Source organism: Parasteatoda tepidariorum, chromosome X2 (assembly GCF_043381705.1).
Source record: "Parasteatoda tepidariorum isolate YZ-2023 chromosome X2, CAS_Ptep_4.0, whole genome shotgun sequence".
Lineage (NCBI taxonomy): Eukaryota > Metazoa > Arthropoda > Arachnida > Araneae > Theridiidae > Parasteatoda > Parasteatoda tepidariorum.
The window spans coordinates 16,130,086-16,147,944 of record NC_092215.1 but is presented as its reverse complement, the minus strand read 5'-3'; the positions used below and the strand labels follow the sequence as shown (position 1 = coordinate 16,147,944).

The window sequence follows — 17,859 nt, the reverse complement described above, 5'->3', positions numbered from 1 at the left end:
ATTTTATAAGATGCATGTAAAAGCAATGTTGTATTAAAAACATAAGGCTGTTTTAAAATACAAAAAAATTTTATTCGATATTTTTATTTTAATAAAACTAATTTAATGATATAGTGGTTGCAGACTTTTGCCCAGATCCAAGCTTCATCAATGATGGCGTATACCACCCACACACAAATCGTATAATAGGACATCCCCTGGTACTCTGCTGGGCATTAAACGTGGCCGAAGAACCCAGACTGCTTTGGCCAGTTATGCAAAAGGCCATCTTAAGTGCCTTGCTTTTGAGGGAGGTAGAAAGATCTTCCCTATTAGCAAAAATGCTATGTTCAACCAGCTTTTCCGTAACATAATCTGGTTTGCCTTGGACTTTATTAAGGTGGATCTTACATCAGATCATCTTTTTGTTACAGATTTTCTTGCTGTTAGTGCAGTCCTGGAACTTATCTGACATATGTCAGATTAAGAGGACAAGCAACAACAGCAACAACAGACTTTTGCACGCCACTGTACTTAGAGACAGTTATTTGTTCAGTAACTAGCTTAAAATCAATTTACCTTAGTATGAAATATTTTTTTTAAATAAATTAACGTTAATCAGCAAAAATATTGGGATTAAATTAGTTAAAAGTTCAAACCCAAAATTTGAATCTTTCCTGAGTCACTTATTTTACCACTGAACTGTTTGGCCCTGTATGAAGAAATCAAAAAACTATCCATAGCAACAAAATAACTTGGGCCCACATTTGACCATTATTCACGAATCTTGGCTCAATAAGAGATCAGACGGCCGTAATTTTCCGATATTGGCCTATATAGAATTGTCCGATTTACCTGATATTTTACAGCCGCTTTAGAACCAGTATTAGCCCTGTATGGAATTGTCAGATTCACCCGATATTTTACACCCACTTTAGAACTAATATCAGCCCTATATAGAATTCAGATTCACCCGATATTTTACAGCCACTTTGGAACTAATATCAGCCCTATATAGAATTCCGATTCACCCGATATTTTACAGCCACTTTAGAACTAATATCAGCCCCATATAGAATTCCGATTCACCCGATATTTTACACCCACTTTAGAGCTAATATCAGCCCTATATAGAACTCCGATTCGCCCGATATTTTACAGCCACTTTAGAACTAATATCAGCCCCATATAAAATTCCGATTCACCCGATATTTTACACCCACTTTAGAGCTAATATCAGCCCTATATAGAATTCCGTTTCACTCGATATTTTACAGCCACTTTAGAACCATGATTAGTCCTATATAGAATTGTCCGATTCACCAAATATTTTACACCCATTTCAGAACCAATATCAGCCTTATATAGAATTCCGATTCACCCGATATTTTACAGCCACTTTAGAATCAATATCAGCCCTATATAGAATTGTCATATTAACCCAGTATTTTAGATTCATTTTTCAGCCAATATAGGCCATATATTGACCCTATATAGGACCAATCTTAAGAAATCTTGACATCCCAATATCTCTCTGTGTATGTTCATATAGGACACCCATATTGAGCCAAGTTTGAGCCCAATTAGGGCCAAGGTAAAATTGTTGCTAGGGAATCCACGGAGTTTAGGGAAAATAAATGTTTCAATTCATAGCAGTTCTTTTCGTTGTAGTATAACAGAATTATCCGATATTTTGGGGCTTAAAGAATTGATATTAAAATGTTTTGTGACAGGTGAAAGTTGCATAGAAAGTTGCATAGTTGAAAGGAAATATTTCAAATGCAAAGAGAAAATTCTTCATCATATACAAAACTATTTTCTATTTAAAGATAATATTTAAGGAACATACTTTTTCACATAAGTGATAAGACTTCATCACATAAGAAAAGATGAATATAGCTGATAAGATATTGATGAAAATTTGATATTGAAAATGTAAATTCCAGTAGACTCTCAATTAATCGGCTTCCGCTTAACTGTGGTGAACAAAAATTCTTTCATCGGTTGTTGTTGTTGGTACTAACGCAACTTGCCAATATCAGCAAGCCTGATTAAAATCATGCAAATTTTTGAGACAGAGAGTGCTTTTATTGTTTTTTAAGTGGCACCATTTATGGCCAAGAATACTTCTTCAATCACACACACGTCACCGCCCGTTTTACAGGGAAGACCTAATCATACTCCACTCATTCATCCGCAGATCGTAATTTTAACCTGAATCAGAGAACGATCAATCTCCAATTCAGTGACCCCAGAGGTAATGATTTGTTATGTAAACTTGGAAGATTTTGTGAACCCGATAGATTTAACGTGCACTAGTTATCATTCAATATACTGGGACCGGATGGATTCGAACTCCCGTTTCCACGAACACGAGACCGACGTCCTATCAACAAAGCTATCCCAATCCTTATTCATCGATGAAAATATGATATGGAAAGTAATGAATAAAAAAGATTTTGCACGGAGTTGCGAGAAAATCAAAGCAAAAATAAAAACAGAATTTATATTAATATCATGATCGCAAAATTTGAAGGCTTCAGGTACCAATGAGTCAACCCATGCATTTGTTTTAAGTATTTTTTTCGAGGTTTGCCTGACTATCCTAGTCGCTTATGACGCGTTACTTTTTAACCTACTTTCTTGCTATGTTAGTTATTTGGTCTTTTTTGATGGGGCTTTCATGACAACAAGAAACAAAATTGAAAAGGCGATGGTAGATTCCGTTAAGCAAATGAATCTATTCATATTTTTCAGTTCAGTTTGTTTTAAAATAGATTGTTTCTTTTTCTCAGCGTTTTTGTAACATTATGCAGGCGTTTACGATCTTGGTGCGCGTTGTGTAAATTCGAGCATTATATCTTCCAAGCTTCTCGATTTGGATTTTTTCTTTGATGTTTATGGTTTCGTCAGACATGAGACAGCACAAATCGATCTTGCTAAAAGAGAGTCTACTGTTGTTTAAATATAAAAAAATGATCATTGAAATTTTAACAAGCTAATGAATACATATAAATTTCATAGTAGGTCATTAAAATTATTTTCACCTAATCGCGTAATTATTCCCTTTAATTTAGAATCTACTTTACTAAAATGTATTAATCATAAGATGAATCTTGAATAGAAACTATAGGTAAAGATTCGAATTCAAAAGTGAAATTTTAAAATTTTAAATTCCTTTCAGAGAATATGAAAATATTTATACAGAAAACTCCTTTAAATTTATAGTATCTAAGTAAAACTGCTTCAAGTTATTCTAACGAATTTCGAATGAAATACTTGAAAATATCGAATGTTATATAATTAATGTTTTTCTAAATTAAGTAAATTCTAATATTAAAAAAAATTAAGTTATAAGATGTTACATCTTATTAACTTATTTAAATTTCAAACGCCCAATACAGAGTGGAATTTCATTTTTTTCCTACTTATTTTTCTCATAGTGCGTAGATATTTTCTTTTAATTTAAAAATGAGCTTTAATTGTATTTATACAGTACTAAATGTATTATTCCTTAATGACTACCCGTTATATGTGTTCTAAGAATTCTTTTAAAAATTATTCAGATCAGAGATCAAAAATTTGCAATTAAGCGAAGTAAAAACAAAAAGACTGTTGAAATAGAACGAATTACTATTGAGGCAGGCAAGACTAAAGTCATGAAAATCTTTCTGATTGCCAGAGATAATAGAGAGGGGTTAAGATCATCTACCAATTTAATTTTTAAATAAAACTGGTTTTTATACTTTTAATTCTTCATTCATTCAGCAGATTTCAATGGTGTTTTAATATTAGTTTACGATCTCGAATGCGCATACGGTTTTGACTTTATATTTGACAAGAGATCTAACAATTCAAATCAAGGGGGTGATGAACAGTACATCTGACTAAAGAAAATAACCGCAAGTAGTAGATAGATAGCCCGTAAACACTATCGAAATTAAATCAGAAATTTATTAAAATTCCTATATGTTATTTTCTTATTTTTAATTAAAGATATTTTGATAAATTAACATGATTTGACTTATTTTATTTAAATAATTAATTTATTATGTTCACAAAGGATAATTACGCTTATAATTTTTTTTTCTAATAAATTATTGCGATTACTTTAGTAGATTCCTATTTAGAATAAAAAGAATAGAGGTTTATATTAAAACATTTTAAAGCGTTCTAAAATAATAGGTTATTCTAAAATCCTCTAATATGCTCAGTAATATTTTAAAATGATATATCGCATGAAATAACACTATACAATATGACAACACACTTTAGGACACAGATTTGATTCTCAAGAATACTTTGGTATATTTTTTGATAACATAAAATTTGTCACATATACAGGAAGTAACGTGTAAAATTATTTTTGGTTTTTGAATTTTATATGTTGTTGATTGCCGTATGCATTATTGCGAATAAGTTTGAAAGAATGACATCAAAGATATTTGAAACCAAGATTCTCCTTTCATTTCTGTTTTCAAATTTTTAAAATTAAAATTGAGACAATTTTCATTTAATACAGTTTTAAACATACTGGGTCTTGTAAAAATTCCTATCAGGCATTTAAATATGTATTTAATCAGAAATACTGAAAAAATACTGATTCAACTGCCCCTCTAATTGACAAAATTACTTATTATTTCTGATATCTTCTTTCTGATAAGATTAATGCTATTAACGTCTTTTTTGTTAGACTATTAATTGGTATAATTATTCATAAGCTTTCATTAATATGCAATTTGAAAAATCATGTTTGTGCAAGTAAAAATTTATATTAGGGCACGCATTTCACGCGTTAACATGCCCGACAGGGCTCGTAAAAATTTTGAGATTTTTCGAGTCTTGCTGACAATTTCTATAATTGAGTAGTATATACTTCATATACAATTTCAATAATTGAGTAGTACATACTTCATATACAATTTCAATAATTGAATAGTTCATACTTCATATACAAATTCAATAATTGAATAGTTCATACTTCAAAGACAATTTCAATAACTGAATAGTTCATACTTCGATAGGTTCAATGAAATAGTACATAGATAGACATTTTTTAAAGAAGGCATTTCTTCATTAGGCATGTCTTTATAACCTAGAGTCTAATTTTGATAACAATTCATTGAGATGTAGAGGTTTACGTATGGTAAAGCAAAGGAAAAAAGAACGTGAATAAAACCCAAATGGAAGTATAGAATTGGACATACTATAGTTTCGGTTCTATAAAAAAGATACTTCCTCAGTGTTTAAACACCAATTGATGGTCGACAAACATGTGCAAGTGGTTTAACCAATAGGGACAGAGGAACAATTTTGATCAAAATAACAAAAAAGGGAGATAAAAACAGGAATGAGGGGATTTAGAGGGAAACTCAGGATGTAACAGATTAAATTAGAATAAACTTCCAAGTATTGAGAAAAGGTGAGATACTAGAGTGATAATTAGCTAAATAATTAGAAATTTTCACATTATGAAATGACTCCCGAAAATCAAGTTCGATAAATGAAGAGCACTGTTCAATGATTTCAGCTAAAGAAAACTCAAATCTCTGATTAGAATTCCAAATATGTAGAGTGATGGAAGATCGGTTGATGTTCTGATTTCGGACTCATCTATCGTTTTCTTTAAGTGCTTTAGTTTGGTTTTTCTAATACATTTAGTTTAAGTACGTTTAGTTTGGCCAATATATGCAAGACCACATTGACCCGAAATTCGATAAATACCTCAGCTATTAATTTTAGCAATAAAGTTTTTAAGGTTAGAGTATCAGCAGTAGGGTCTTTAAGGTTTGGTTTTATTCAGATTTGTTCCCCTGTTTCGATTGGTTAAACCACTTTGCACCCGCTTGTTGACCATCATTTGGTGTTTAGACACTGAGGAAGGTTGTTGTTTATAAAACTGAAACTATAGTATGTCTATTTTTGTATTTTCATTTTTTTTTTTTTTGCTTTAGTCATAGCACAAAGTATACCTTATCCCTTTTGGAGATTTATATATGCTTTATAAAGTCGACAAAAATTGTTTTGTATGAAATGTATACGTTTTTCAATAACTCATATCGTACATTAGCAATAACACACCATACTATTTCTAATATTTTTTAAATATAGATCTGAGTTTAGTTTCAAACCAAACTATTTCATTAAATCCTATGACATTTCTCAACATAACTGAAAGAGTTATAAAAGCAATATGTATGCTTCTTTTCGCTTCCATAATATTTCTTACTTATTGCATATTTTTTTGAGTTAGAATACGAAATATGTTTTATCATAACAAATGTTTTGCATAAGAAATATGTTTTTTTTTCTCTGCAGATTTTACATACGAAATAGGTAGATTGTGCTGTTGTATTTCATAGCAAAAAGATGATTTTTAATATGTTTTGGCTTTTTTTTATCACAATAAAGAGATATCTTTTTTTATTAGGATCATATAATTTTTGCGATCAAGAATTTCTCTTTAATGAGAATTTTATAGTAAGCTCAAAGCTATTTTCTCATTCTTTCAAAACAACTTTTGTTCATCATTTACAACTTTTAAGCCAGAAATATCCGAGCAAATGTGCTTTTTATCAAAAGAAAAGTGATTCCTGGGAAAATTTGGTCATAAAAATATTTTATTATTTATTGGCACTAAAACTATTTATAATTGGAAGATTTGGAAGAATATTATTAGAGCATATAAGAAAAAAATGATGAAGTTTTTAAATATTTTTTCATGTAAAATATCATGCTAAAACGTGAGGCATTCAAAACCGTACTTTATCTCGGTCTTAAACAGGTCTAATCAATCAATTGTAATGCCAGTTTATGACACAGAAACTTTATAATCGAATTAATGTATACAATTAAGAATTATTTTCAATTAAAAATCATTATTATACAAAAAACAGCACTGAGAAAGATAAAGAAACATAAATCTGACACCTTTTTGTGAGAATGACATAATTAATTATAGTTTATGGAAACCAAAGATGTGCTATTTGTTGAAAATCATTATTAAACGAATATCATTATTAAACTTCATAATAGAATTAATGTATACGATTAAGAATTATTTTCAATTAAAAATCATTATTATACAAAAAACAGAACTGAGAAAGGTAAAGAAACATAAATCTGACACCTTTTTGTGAGAATGACATAATTAATTATAGTTTATGGAAACCAAAGATGCGCTATTTGTTGAAAATCATTATTAAACGAATATCATTATTAAACTTCATAATAGAATTAATGTATACGATTAGGAATTATTTTCAATTAAAAATCATTATTATACAAAAAACAGAACTGAGAAAGATAAAGAAACATAAATCTGACACCTTTTTGTGAGAATGACATAATTAATTATAGTTTATGGAAACCAAAGATGTGCTATTTGTTGAAAATTATTATTAAACGTAATTAAAAATCATTTTTAAGGAAAAAACACGACTGCGAGAGATAATGAAACATAAAAGCAAAGCTTTTATTTGTTACAATAACTTGAGCAGTAATAGTGAATTATATATGGAACCAAAGATGAAGTATTTTTTAAAAATAAATTATTCGTAAGTTTAAGATTCACTATCTTTTATTACGGATAAATTTTTCGTATAAAAAAGTTTTTACGACTTAAATCTCTAATGCCAATGGAGTAAATCAGTCACAATATTTATTGCCAGCAGAATAAAAGTATTAATGTCGCCGACTTACAGACTAAGGCTAAAGCAATAGCTGATATATTTTGTCCAATTATTCTTAGTTTTGAAAACAAATAATAAATATAAAGGAATATAATCTTACGTTGTTAAATAAGTAAAGATTATTTCTTGAGTCAATTTAATAAGGATATCATGCCATATATTCATATGGTACATTGTATTTAATTGGCTATCTTTCAAACGTTAATTGACATTGCACCAAATATAGTATAAAAGTTGTTGACATTATCACTTGCCATAGCGTTGAATTTTTGCACAAAAACAATGTTTACCAAACGGTACTCTTGATATCGTGTATTTGAAAGAGTTTATCCATTTTATAGTGAGATTCTTTTTTTCTCTGTTTTTTTTTTTAACACTTAAAAAAATTCTTCAGATTCTTTTTGTATTATGTGAAAGTATCTGATAGCTTTAAAATTTATTTGACAAAAAAGTAACTAAAAAAGTAAGTAAATAGGTAAATAGGTGAAAAGTAAATATAAATAAAAAAGTAAATAGGTGAGATTTAACAAATTGCGTAGAAGACATCTTTTATACTTTTTTTTTCACCTAGTTATATTTGAAAAATATTTAAAGTACTTAATTTAAGACTAGAAATTTTTTTTTGCTACCATTTCAAATTTTCTCAATTATTTTCGGATCCTTTATAAGTTCCAATTATTTAAAAGTATTGAGCCGCTTAACTCTAAATCAAGTTTATTAATTTAATTAATTATTAAGGTATAAATTTTGCTACTATATGGGAAATACATGGGGGAAAATGTAAATGTTAGTAGTTATACATAGTGTGTACTCGAAAAGAATACTAACACGACGATTATTCCTAGAATTGAATGCCGTTTAACTACAGATAAGTCTCAATATGCTTAAAATAATGTCTACAGTAAAAAATTAAAAAGGTAAATCATCTCAGCTTTTTATTTTTATCTGTTAAATTCTTGCGGAAAAGAAGGAAATATTACAAAAAATTTTCACGGACTTTTTTATTAAGACAATTAAACGAATTAAGGTGGACGTGACATCAATTAATTGAATCACGGCAAAAATCACAGATGTATATGGAATCAAATTGGAACATTAAAGGCATTTATTTATGGAATTTTGATGAATTGTTCGCAGAATCTAATGCTTTATTCCAGATAGATAATTCTTGGAACTTTCAAGACAATTCATGAATTCTTCATCAAGACAGTGATGGATTCTTAAAAAAAAGGAGCAAAACTCAAGCGTTTTCATGAGTTCAGATTAAATATAAAAAAGAAAACGCAACAGTGCACAATATGCTTTAAAAAGAAATAGCTTAACATTGCAACCCCAAGTTTAAGTGTCGGGCATAGGAACTTGATTATGCTTCAATTGAATTTCCATCACCAAAACCAAGTTCAGGTTAAAAGTAATGAATGCTTACTGTTGCTTACGTGAAGGCAAAATCAATGAAAATCGTGAAAATGGCGTTGACATTTTACATTGCTTTTAACAATAGAATAGAATTAAATTGAATATTGCGTTGATGTACAAGGACAACTGAAGTAACGCCACGCAAGCTTTCAAGTATGGAAGATTCATATGGAGTGGGTGGAAGGGATAGGTAAGACTGTTGCTCAAAAGTGAGCAGAATCAAAATTTGATAATTTTTGAGAAAAAAAAAACTTTTCTTTTCTTATTAGTATCAGTCTTGTTATTTAAGAGTTAAAGCTCGTATGAAAAATAATCGGTATTTGACACTTTGAGATTTTAGACGTAATTAAAATGATTGAAATATTTATGAAAACAAATTTCTTTTCGTCAATTTCTAGAGGCACGTAGTTTAAAAAAAATGAAGTTTATTTGTATTTTTCAAGCTAATTTTATTATAATTTAGAAAAAATTAAATTAATGCTAAGCAGTAGTTAAAATTAACTGGTAAAATTAAAGAAACTACACCTATTAATGCAGTGGTTTTAGTTTTTAGTTAATGAACTAACGATGTTCTCAATAATGATAAATTTAGATTTTTCATTATTAGAAAATGCATCGTAGCTGCAGAAATCAACGGTTTGGGTTGTATAAAAATCAATAAATTTGGCTTAAATAATAATTTTAGAAACATATTTTAATGATTATAGCTGTAAATATATAGATTATCTTAGAAACGAATATATTTCAAAGATTTTATCTTTGAATATTTTTCTTTTTAGAAACATACTTCAATAGTTGTGGCTGCTAAAATAAGTTATCTTAAAAACATCTTTCAATGATTTTGGCTGTATATTTCATCAAACTTGGTTACATCTCATTAGTTTCCTTTATTACATTAAAATTTGAATTTAATAACAATAGTATTTCCATTAAAAAGATAGAAAAAAAATTTAAAATTTCATTTTTTGTTCTTGCAATTTTTAGAAAAATCAAATAAAATTTAGGAAAATGATAGTCTCAATAGTTTTTTTAGTTTGAAGTCCTTTTTCGTTTTTTTTCCAAGTTGCAATTCCTTATTACCTTCTCATCAACGATATTATACACTTGTGTAAGTTTGCACCCACTAATACTTACAGGTTTTAAAACGAAAAAAAAAGAAAGGATATATACTCTGAAGTTTAAAACAGAAATCTTTAAAAAGGTTTCAAAAATCTGATAGTTAATTTTAAGGTATACCTTAATTAAATGAGTGTAAAAATATACGTTAGGAAAATTGTAATATAAAAATTTTACGAAATTTTTCTTAATTCATTCTGAACAGTTTTGTAGGGAAATAATCAATTGAATGCATCGGTATTGTTCTATATTAATTTTCATTACATTATATGTTAAACCATTTATCATTTTTTTGTTGGTTTTATTAAAGAACTGACTACCGACCATCTTAAAATTCGAGCCTAACGCTGTCTATGGGGAAAATGCTCATTTCTGATCTGTTAATCTGTTGACTCGTTCAATCTATAATTCCAATGCTCTTCTTTTTTTGTATTCCATAAATAAAAGTCTCGTACCTCTAAATTTGATTTTTTTAAAGTAAACTTTTTATTTTTTTAACTGTAATTTTAACTTTAAAAATTAATGCGAAATTTTGAAATATATATATATNAACTTTTGACCGGTAGTATATATATATATATTGGAAAAATATATTTTACCAATTATACGATCTTATTTTTCTTTATAGAATGCAAACAGGATTAAAGTTCGATTTACAGCTTTTTGAGATAATTGTGTTAGAAAATATTTTTCCCTTTAGATTTAGCATTCTGCGGTAGATTTAAGAGGAACGGTTTTGATAGCTCCCATATAAACAAACAAACTTTGTCGTCTCAATTTTTACGTAGTTATTAGTTTGCGAATTAAGCATTTGCAATTATAAAAATGAGGCATAGTAGACTTATAATTAAATATTTCACAAAAGTAATCGCGAGCACTTAATAAAAAAATAAAATAAACGAATTATAGTCTATGGAAGCGGGACTGAATAATTTAGTTCGTGTTTATATTATTCAGGTACATCGAAATCGGATTAAAGAAGAAAATTAGGTTTCAAAATTACACAAACAATAGAATAATTGTAATTTAAAATATCTTACAGTATGAACACAGACGATAAATGAGATTTTTCAGTTATATAAAATAGTTATTGCAAAAATGCCACCAAATAATTTCCTTCAAAATGTTTCAGTCTATGTTCGGTTATAATAAAAACTTTATCTAACATGTATAAATGTTTCGGTGGCTGAATGACTTTAACCTAATGAAAAAGAGGCTAAAACCATTTTGTTACTGGTGATAAAAAAAGACTACTCTTAAGTTCCATGGTAATTATAAAACGCCCCAACATTCTTTGTCAGCTAAGAGAGTTTGTCTCACAAGTTGCTTCATACAACTTTGTTTGAATGTCTAAAAGCACCTAAAAATCATTTTTTAATACTGGGTACTGTATCCTGGTATAGTTGATACTCTGAATTCTCCACAATTGTCTTGTTTCCTTCCAATAACTGGTTTTGTAGAGCTTCGACAGGAAAGAGCAAACTTTAGCTCACGGAACATCTCTTTACATAGAGGTTCCTGCAATTGAAATTTAAAACATATAAACTAAAATCATATAATATCTATGTAATGACGATTAACTGCAAATGAGAAAAAATTATCATCACAACGTGGCGATCACTTATGTCTCACATTAATCAGATGTTTTTTTCGATAGACTTTTAAAAACGCCACAATATTTCAAGTGTAGCAGAGTCTAACAGATGGCGCTACGTGCGCCAGAGACACTGCTCGCAACATGAACTACAACTTCTACTACGAACTTTTTTTAATCGGCAAAAGGTGCCAAGCGTTTTTTCCCCTCCACACACCGCTCTCGTCACACTCACATTGCTGGGGTTCGTGCCTTTTCCACCAGACTTCATTTTTGCAGCATGTTGCCTGGGGCCGCGCCAAAGTCAAATTCATGTTTTGTAGTCTCGCAGTGGACTGATCGTAAAGACACGTTTCCCAGTAGAACATCGAAGTCAAGCGTCACTGGCTGCGGTCAGTAATCGGGTGGGTGATCACTTTAATCAGCCTGCGTAGGGACAGAGGGTACGTGGTATCGGTCCTCGCTAAATTATTCAACCGTACAGTGCTCGACTTCGTGTGCAAGTCGTTGAGCCACCAAAGCAGTGGAGCCATCCCCTCTGCAGAGGATCAAAATTGCGATGGCATGTCTTCGGATCATCCTCAGGTATGTTTCTCAGACCGTCGCCAATAGCCCATTGTGCGGCTCTAGTGCGATTTAAATTAAGTACTTACCTACCTCATGATTTGTATGCAAACTAATAACCAAGAAGCTAATTACATTAAAGTTTATATTCGTTAAATGTAACCGCCATCATCCTTCAATAGTGATAACACTGGATTATTTACAATGGTGACCCGGGCGCACGTTCTTTTCTCCTCTAAGCATCTCTTTCGTCACACGCACGTTGCTTGGGGCCATACGATAGTCAAATTTAGTTGATGATCTAGTCAAAACGTGAACGGACATGTAAACCTAGGTCACCCATTTTCCTAATGAGTAATAAGTACTACATTAACGTCTTTCATTTTATAAAATTTTAATAATATTTCACTTTTAAGGTGCTTATACTGGATGTCTAGTGGAGGACTGACTGATTTCAAAATTAAAAGTTTCGGGAACAAAGGATAATAGAGGAATGAAACTAATAGTATGTTTATTGTGAAAGTGGTAAAAATTTTATATATAACGTTTAGAATTATTTAGTTTCAAAAGTTGCCAACAGATGTCTCGACACGCTTTATGATGTTCTTGAAGCAAATAGAAATGCCATTGAACTGTAATCTAATATGTGATATTCTATCTCTGAAACAGACGATGTCCAATAGAATACATGGTAGTCAACAATTAGTTACAATTTCGTTTCACGTTTCAATGCTAAAACTGATCCTTCTGGTAATCGATAGCTTACACCGCCATATGTGGGTATCTTTTATAACTATTTTTTAAATAAAACCTTTCTGTATAAAAGTTTTATAGCTTTCATAATAAACCTCTAACACCGTTTTGTTTCCAAGATTCTTAGTTTTGAAATTAGTCAAAATTCTGCTGAAAACCCTGTAATATTTTATAACTATATATTCTAACTGACCATGAAATGTCAGTAGTTAGGATGACAGTCGATTTTGTTAGCGCAAGATATACTTCAACTTATCTGAGGGACTAGGAGATTGGCAGTGCTAAATAAAACAAAATCCAGAAAGAGCATCTATCGTTCAGAATTCGAGGATAATTGGAAAAATTCCAAACATGAAGAGATACGAAAGTTACGGGGATAACGGAGACATGAACTGTTCTATTTATCTATGTTCAAACATCTCTTTTTTATGTGTAAGTAGCCTTTTTAAAGAAATTTTGAAAAAGCACATAAGTTATAAATATTAAGAAAAAACGAAACTGATGAAGATCCAATGCAATTTCTACTCACAGACAAAAAATATCTAGGTGCAGGACCTCATGTAGAAAAAATATCACGGAATTGAATCTTTGAGCGGACAAAATTTTGTGGGACAGATTTTCGAGCGGACAAAATTTTGTGGGACAGATTTTCGAGTGGACAAAATATCACGAAACAAAATCTCGAACAGACAAATTTTAGTGGAAAATATTTTCTAAAGACAAAATACGAATAGTATTTAAATCATTCTTACATTTACATCTTCCATTTGTCGAAAACCCAGACAGTCAATAAACCGTATAACGGATAATCCACACGAATAATTTCGATGTGGAGTGTAATGTACTTAAGTATCGACAGTACTAGGATATTCGGAATACTGATTTTTGAGCTCAGTGAATAATTTATCCTTTTGTGAAATAACATTATTTTATTCAAAATGCACTTTAGCAGAAGAGCCGTCCTTATGGTATCCAGAGCCAAGGGGACCCGTATAATATGTCATACTGTTTAAAATTGAGCTGCAAAAAATTCACACACAAAAAATTAATCATTTTTATGATATAAATTATAACCTAAAACTTTTTAACATCAATTTGTTCTACAGAGATATTTTTCAGGAAAGCAATATGTAAGCATTTAAAATGAAATATTTATATTTATATTTATAAGTAAGGCAGATTAACTTTAATGACTCATAAGGGAAAAAATATATGTTAAAATTTAATTTTGTTAAATTAAAAGTACTTAAATAAAAAAAAAATGTTATTAGCTAAAAGATTAAAAAAAACCCCGTTTGGTATATATGTAAAACTGAAACTAGATTGGCTTAAATCAGCCAACTCTGCATTAAACTAATGTATACTTAAACTCATGAAATAATTTTCTTTCGCTTTAGTACTTAAGTAATTTATTGGTACTGTACTCGCATAATATAATTAATGTTTTATAAAAATGATTACAAATTCAATAAAATAGATATATTTAATCGAATATATTTCATTTATTAGATTCATTCAATAAAATATTTTATTCAATACATATTTTTTAAAATTTATAAAGCAATGCACTTGGGAATGTATTTGGCACTGCCCAGTTATGACCATGTTTAAAGATAGTACTGGATATTAGTTGTGGTATATCGTTATTTTTACTACTGTTTCATTTATAGACGAAAAACGTTTTAGAAAATTATCTTCGATAAGTATATCTCGATTCAAGATTTTAACAGTTTTGAATGGTTAGAAAAAGTACTTACTCTATCAACATGAGCAAGTCTTCTTGCTTTCCAGAAGAACTCAATAACTGCAACAAATGCAGCTAAAGCCAGACCTGTTAGAAGGACAACAAAAACACCTCCCACATTTCCTAAGCCTAACTCTGTTACTCCACTAGATGACTTTTTGGAATCATCCATACATTTGCCGCCACCCTTTTTCTGCTTCCACCAACGCTCTTTTAGAATATGTAGAATACCATCTTCTTGAAGTTTTAAAATTCCGCTTGATAATGGTGTTCTATATGTGGATCCTACAATATATAACTTTATGTAATCAAACATATATGTATAATTCTTAGACGAGATTACATTCTGGAATTTTTTTAATTTCAAATTTCAGAATAGTTTATTATTTTTTTAAAAATTCATTTAGTAACCCTGATTAATGACATATGGAGAGTAGTGGAACCGTGATGGTTCAGGGAATAGAATGCTCGCCTTCCATTGAGGTGTACCGGGTTCGAATTCCAGCAATAGCTGGTAGAAACGAATTCCGCATCCGGCTTGCGCCGACCACAGTGCTGACGTAAAATATTCTCAGTGGTAGACGGATTATGGGTAATTGTCCCCTTGCTGTCAGGCTAACCATGGGAGGTTGTCGTGGTTTTCCTCTCCATGCAACACAAATACAGGTTAGTTCCATCACAAAAATCCTCCACAAAGGCAAATTTCTCCCCCTACTTGATCTAGGAGTTTCCGTGTCTTCTGGATTGGGTTCAAATTTACAAGGATACGGAGTTGAACATTTATAGTCGTAAACCTAAAAAATTGGGTCAGCTGTTCGACGAAGATTATGAAATAAACTATGGAGAGTAGTGTAATTTACAAAGATTATGCAGTTAACAATTTTTTTATTGTATTAAAGTGCCAGGAAAATGAGAGTCAGGATATAACGTTTTATAATTTTGTAGCTTTCTACTTCCATGTTGTTTTTTTACCCTTCTATTTTCGTGGTCATAAATCAAAATTCTTCGAAAATGTATGTTTTCAGAGAAAATACTTTTCTTATGTCTGATTCCGTAACTTACTTAATAATTAGTAGGTATTGATTAACATATTTGATGTTAGTCCTTTGAGCCACTAAGTTTGGAATTTGAGTTCCGATCAGTTGAAAAAATGTTATCCAGGGTGATATGTTTCACAGATTGTCAGGCACAACTCACTATAGAACATTGAAGTCAAGTATCACTGGCTACGGTCAGTGTGCGGGTGGGTAACCATTTTGATCGCGCTGCGAAATGACTGAGGGGGTGTAGTATCGGTCGCCGTTAAACTCTTCTACCGTAAAGTTCTCGACTTCACACGCAGATCATTGGGCTACCAAAGCGTGGGAGCCATCCTTTCCGCAGAGGATCAAAATTATGATGGCATGATTTTGGATCATCCTCAGGGATGTTTCCTAGACCATGATCAATAGCCCATTGTTCATCCCTAGTGCTAAGTATATAAACAACTACAACTTCAACTAACAGTGTGATATTTTTTTTCTGACTGATGGTGGACTAAATGTTCTTATCAAAATATTTGAACTTTGATTTCACAATGTAAGTGAAACTTAGTTTTGGAGACTGTATAATGAATTTTCTTTAGCTGCGTCGTCATTTTGGACTTGTTGTAATACACAACGCGAATGGGATGGAGCCCCTTAACCGTTTCGTTACGAATGTTTGCTTGCCTCATAATAGGCCTCATAAGTAAGGTGATCTCCAAATCAAGGAAAGAGGTTCAATTGGTTTTATTACGCAACGAGATTTGCTTTCTTTATTTATGAGGAAGAGAAAAACTCATTCGCATGCTTCAGAACAGGTTTTTGTTTATATTCAGAGCAAGGAAGAGGTTTTTATGAGGAAAATATTAGCGTTTTGGCTTTAAGTTCGATTAACAGCCAGCTTAGCTACGTCATAAAATGAAAATCTTAGTAGTAGTTCATAGTAAATTTACCTTTCCTCGTGGCTATGCCATAGCCTTTCGAGTCTAGTAAGCCTCCAATTTGAGTAAGATTACAGTTTCTCTCGGTAATGTATTCAATAGATGCTGATTCCATAAGATATGCATAATCGCCTTGCATGACACGTTGGACTCCTTTTTCGTTGTTTAACATGAACACTTCTTGATGTTTGTTCATAAAATTCCACATTTTTTGATAAGTAGGAATCTTTGACTCCTATTGAAAAACAAAATATATGCATCTTAAATAAAATGTTTGATAATAAAGAAATCGTTTTGTCTGAAGGAAAAAAAGTAATGATTTTGTTATTATCAGTATTCTTATAACCACGGTGAAATGGTTTATACTGTAAAATTATATATTATTTCAAATTAAACCATCGTACTTTAAATTCTTTAAACAGCTGATTTAGCAAGAATAACAACTTAAAATTAGGGGGGGGGGGCAAGAAAACAAAAAAAAGAACAATCCCCCTCGTTTTTTCTCTTTTCCTTTTCCTTTTTTTCCTAGACATAATCCTATCTTAAATTATCTCCCACACAATATCATGAAACAAAATGATTTCGAAATATTAAGATTGAATAATTTTAAAACTGAGAGAAGTGAAGCATCTAATGAAAATAATTGTTTCTAGTTATCCATCTATAAAACTATTTTTATTTATAATTTAAACAAATAAATATAATTAAGTAGAGCAATATTACATTTTCTAACTTCGACAGTGGAAACCCGAGTCAAAATTTTACATGGTTTTCCATCGATGGACCAACACAATCTTGATAGTAACCATCATTAATTCTATCATGAATCATTATATTTTTGATGGTAACCTAACCGCCATTCCAAAGTAGGAATTCGGACTGATTTATGATTGTCCAACTTAAGAATAGCAGCTTGTTTTGATGGTTTGTTCATAATGAACCATCAGAAATTTCCATCATAGTATCTTAGAAATCAAATGTTGAAACGATCACTAACAACCATCATTCCAATGTAGGAATTTGGACAGATTTATGATGG

At 30.5% G+C, this 17,859-nt stretch overlaps 1 protein-coding gene across 2 annotated transcripts in view; it reads right to left on the bottom strand.

The window, feature by feature from the left end:
* Nucleotides 1-10,862: 10,862 nt before the first annotated feature.
* LOC107442095 (glutamate receptor ionotropic, kainate 2-like) overlaps nucleotides 10,863-17,859 on the bottom strand; it is a 113,522-nt gene continuing 106,525 nt past the window's right edge. For both annotated transcript variants that reach the window (XM_043056707.2, XM_071188082.1), the window contains 3 exons: nucleotides 16,833-17,055; nucleotides 14,871-15,142; nucleotides 10,863-11,720 (listed from right to left, as the gene is read on the bottom strand). In XM_043056707.2, the coding sequence (XP_042912641.1) occupies nucleotides 11,577-11,720; nucleotides 14,871-15,142; nucleotides 16,833-17,055 (639 nt within the window). In that variant the 3' untranslated portion in view covers nucleotides 10,863-11,576. The remainder of the gene's footprint in view (nucleotides 11,721-14,870; nucleotides 15,143-16,832; nucleotides 17,056-17,859) is intronic.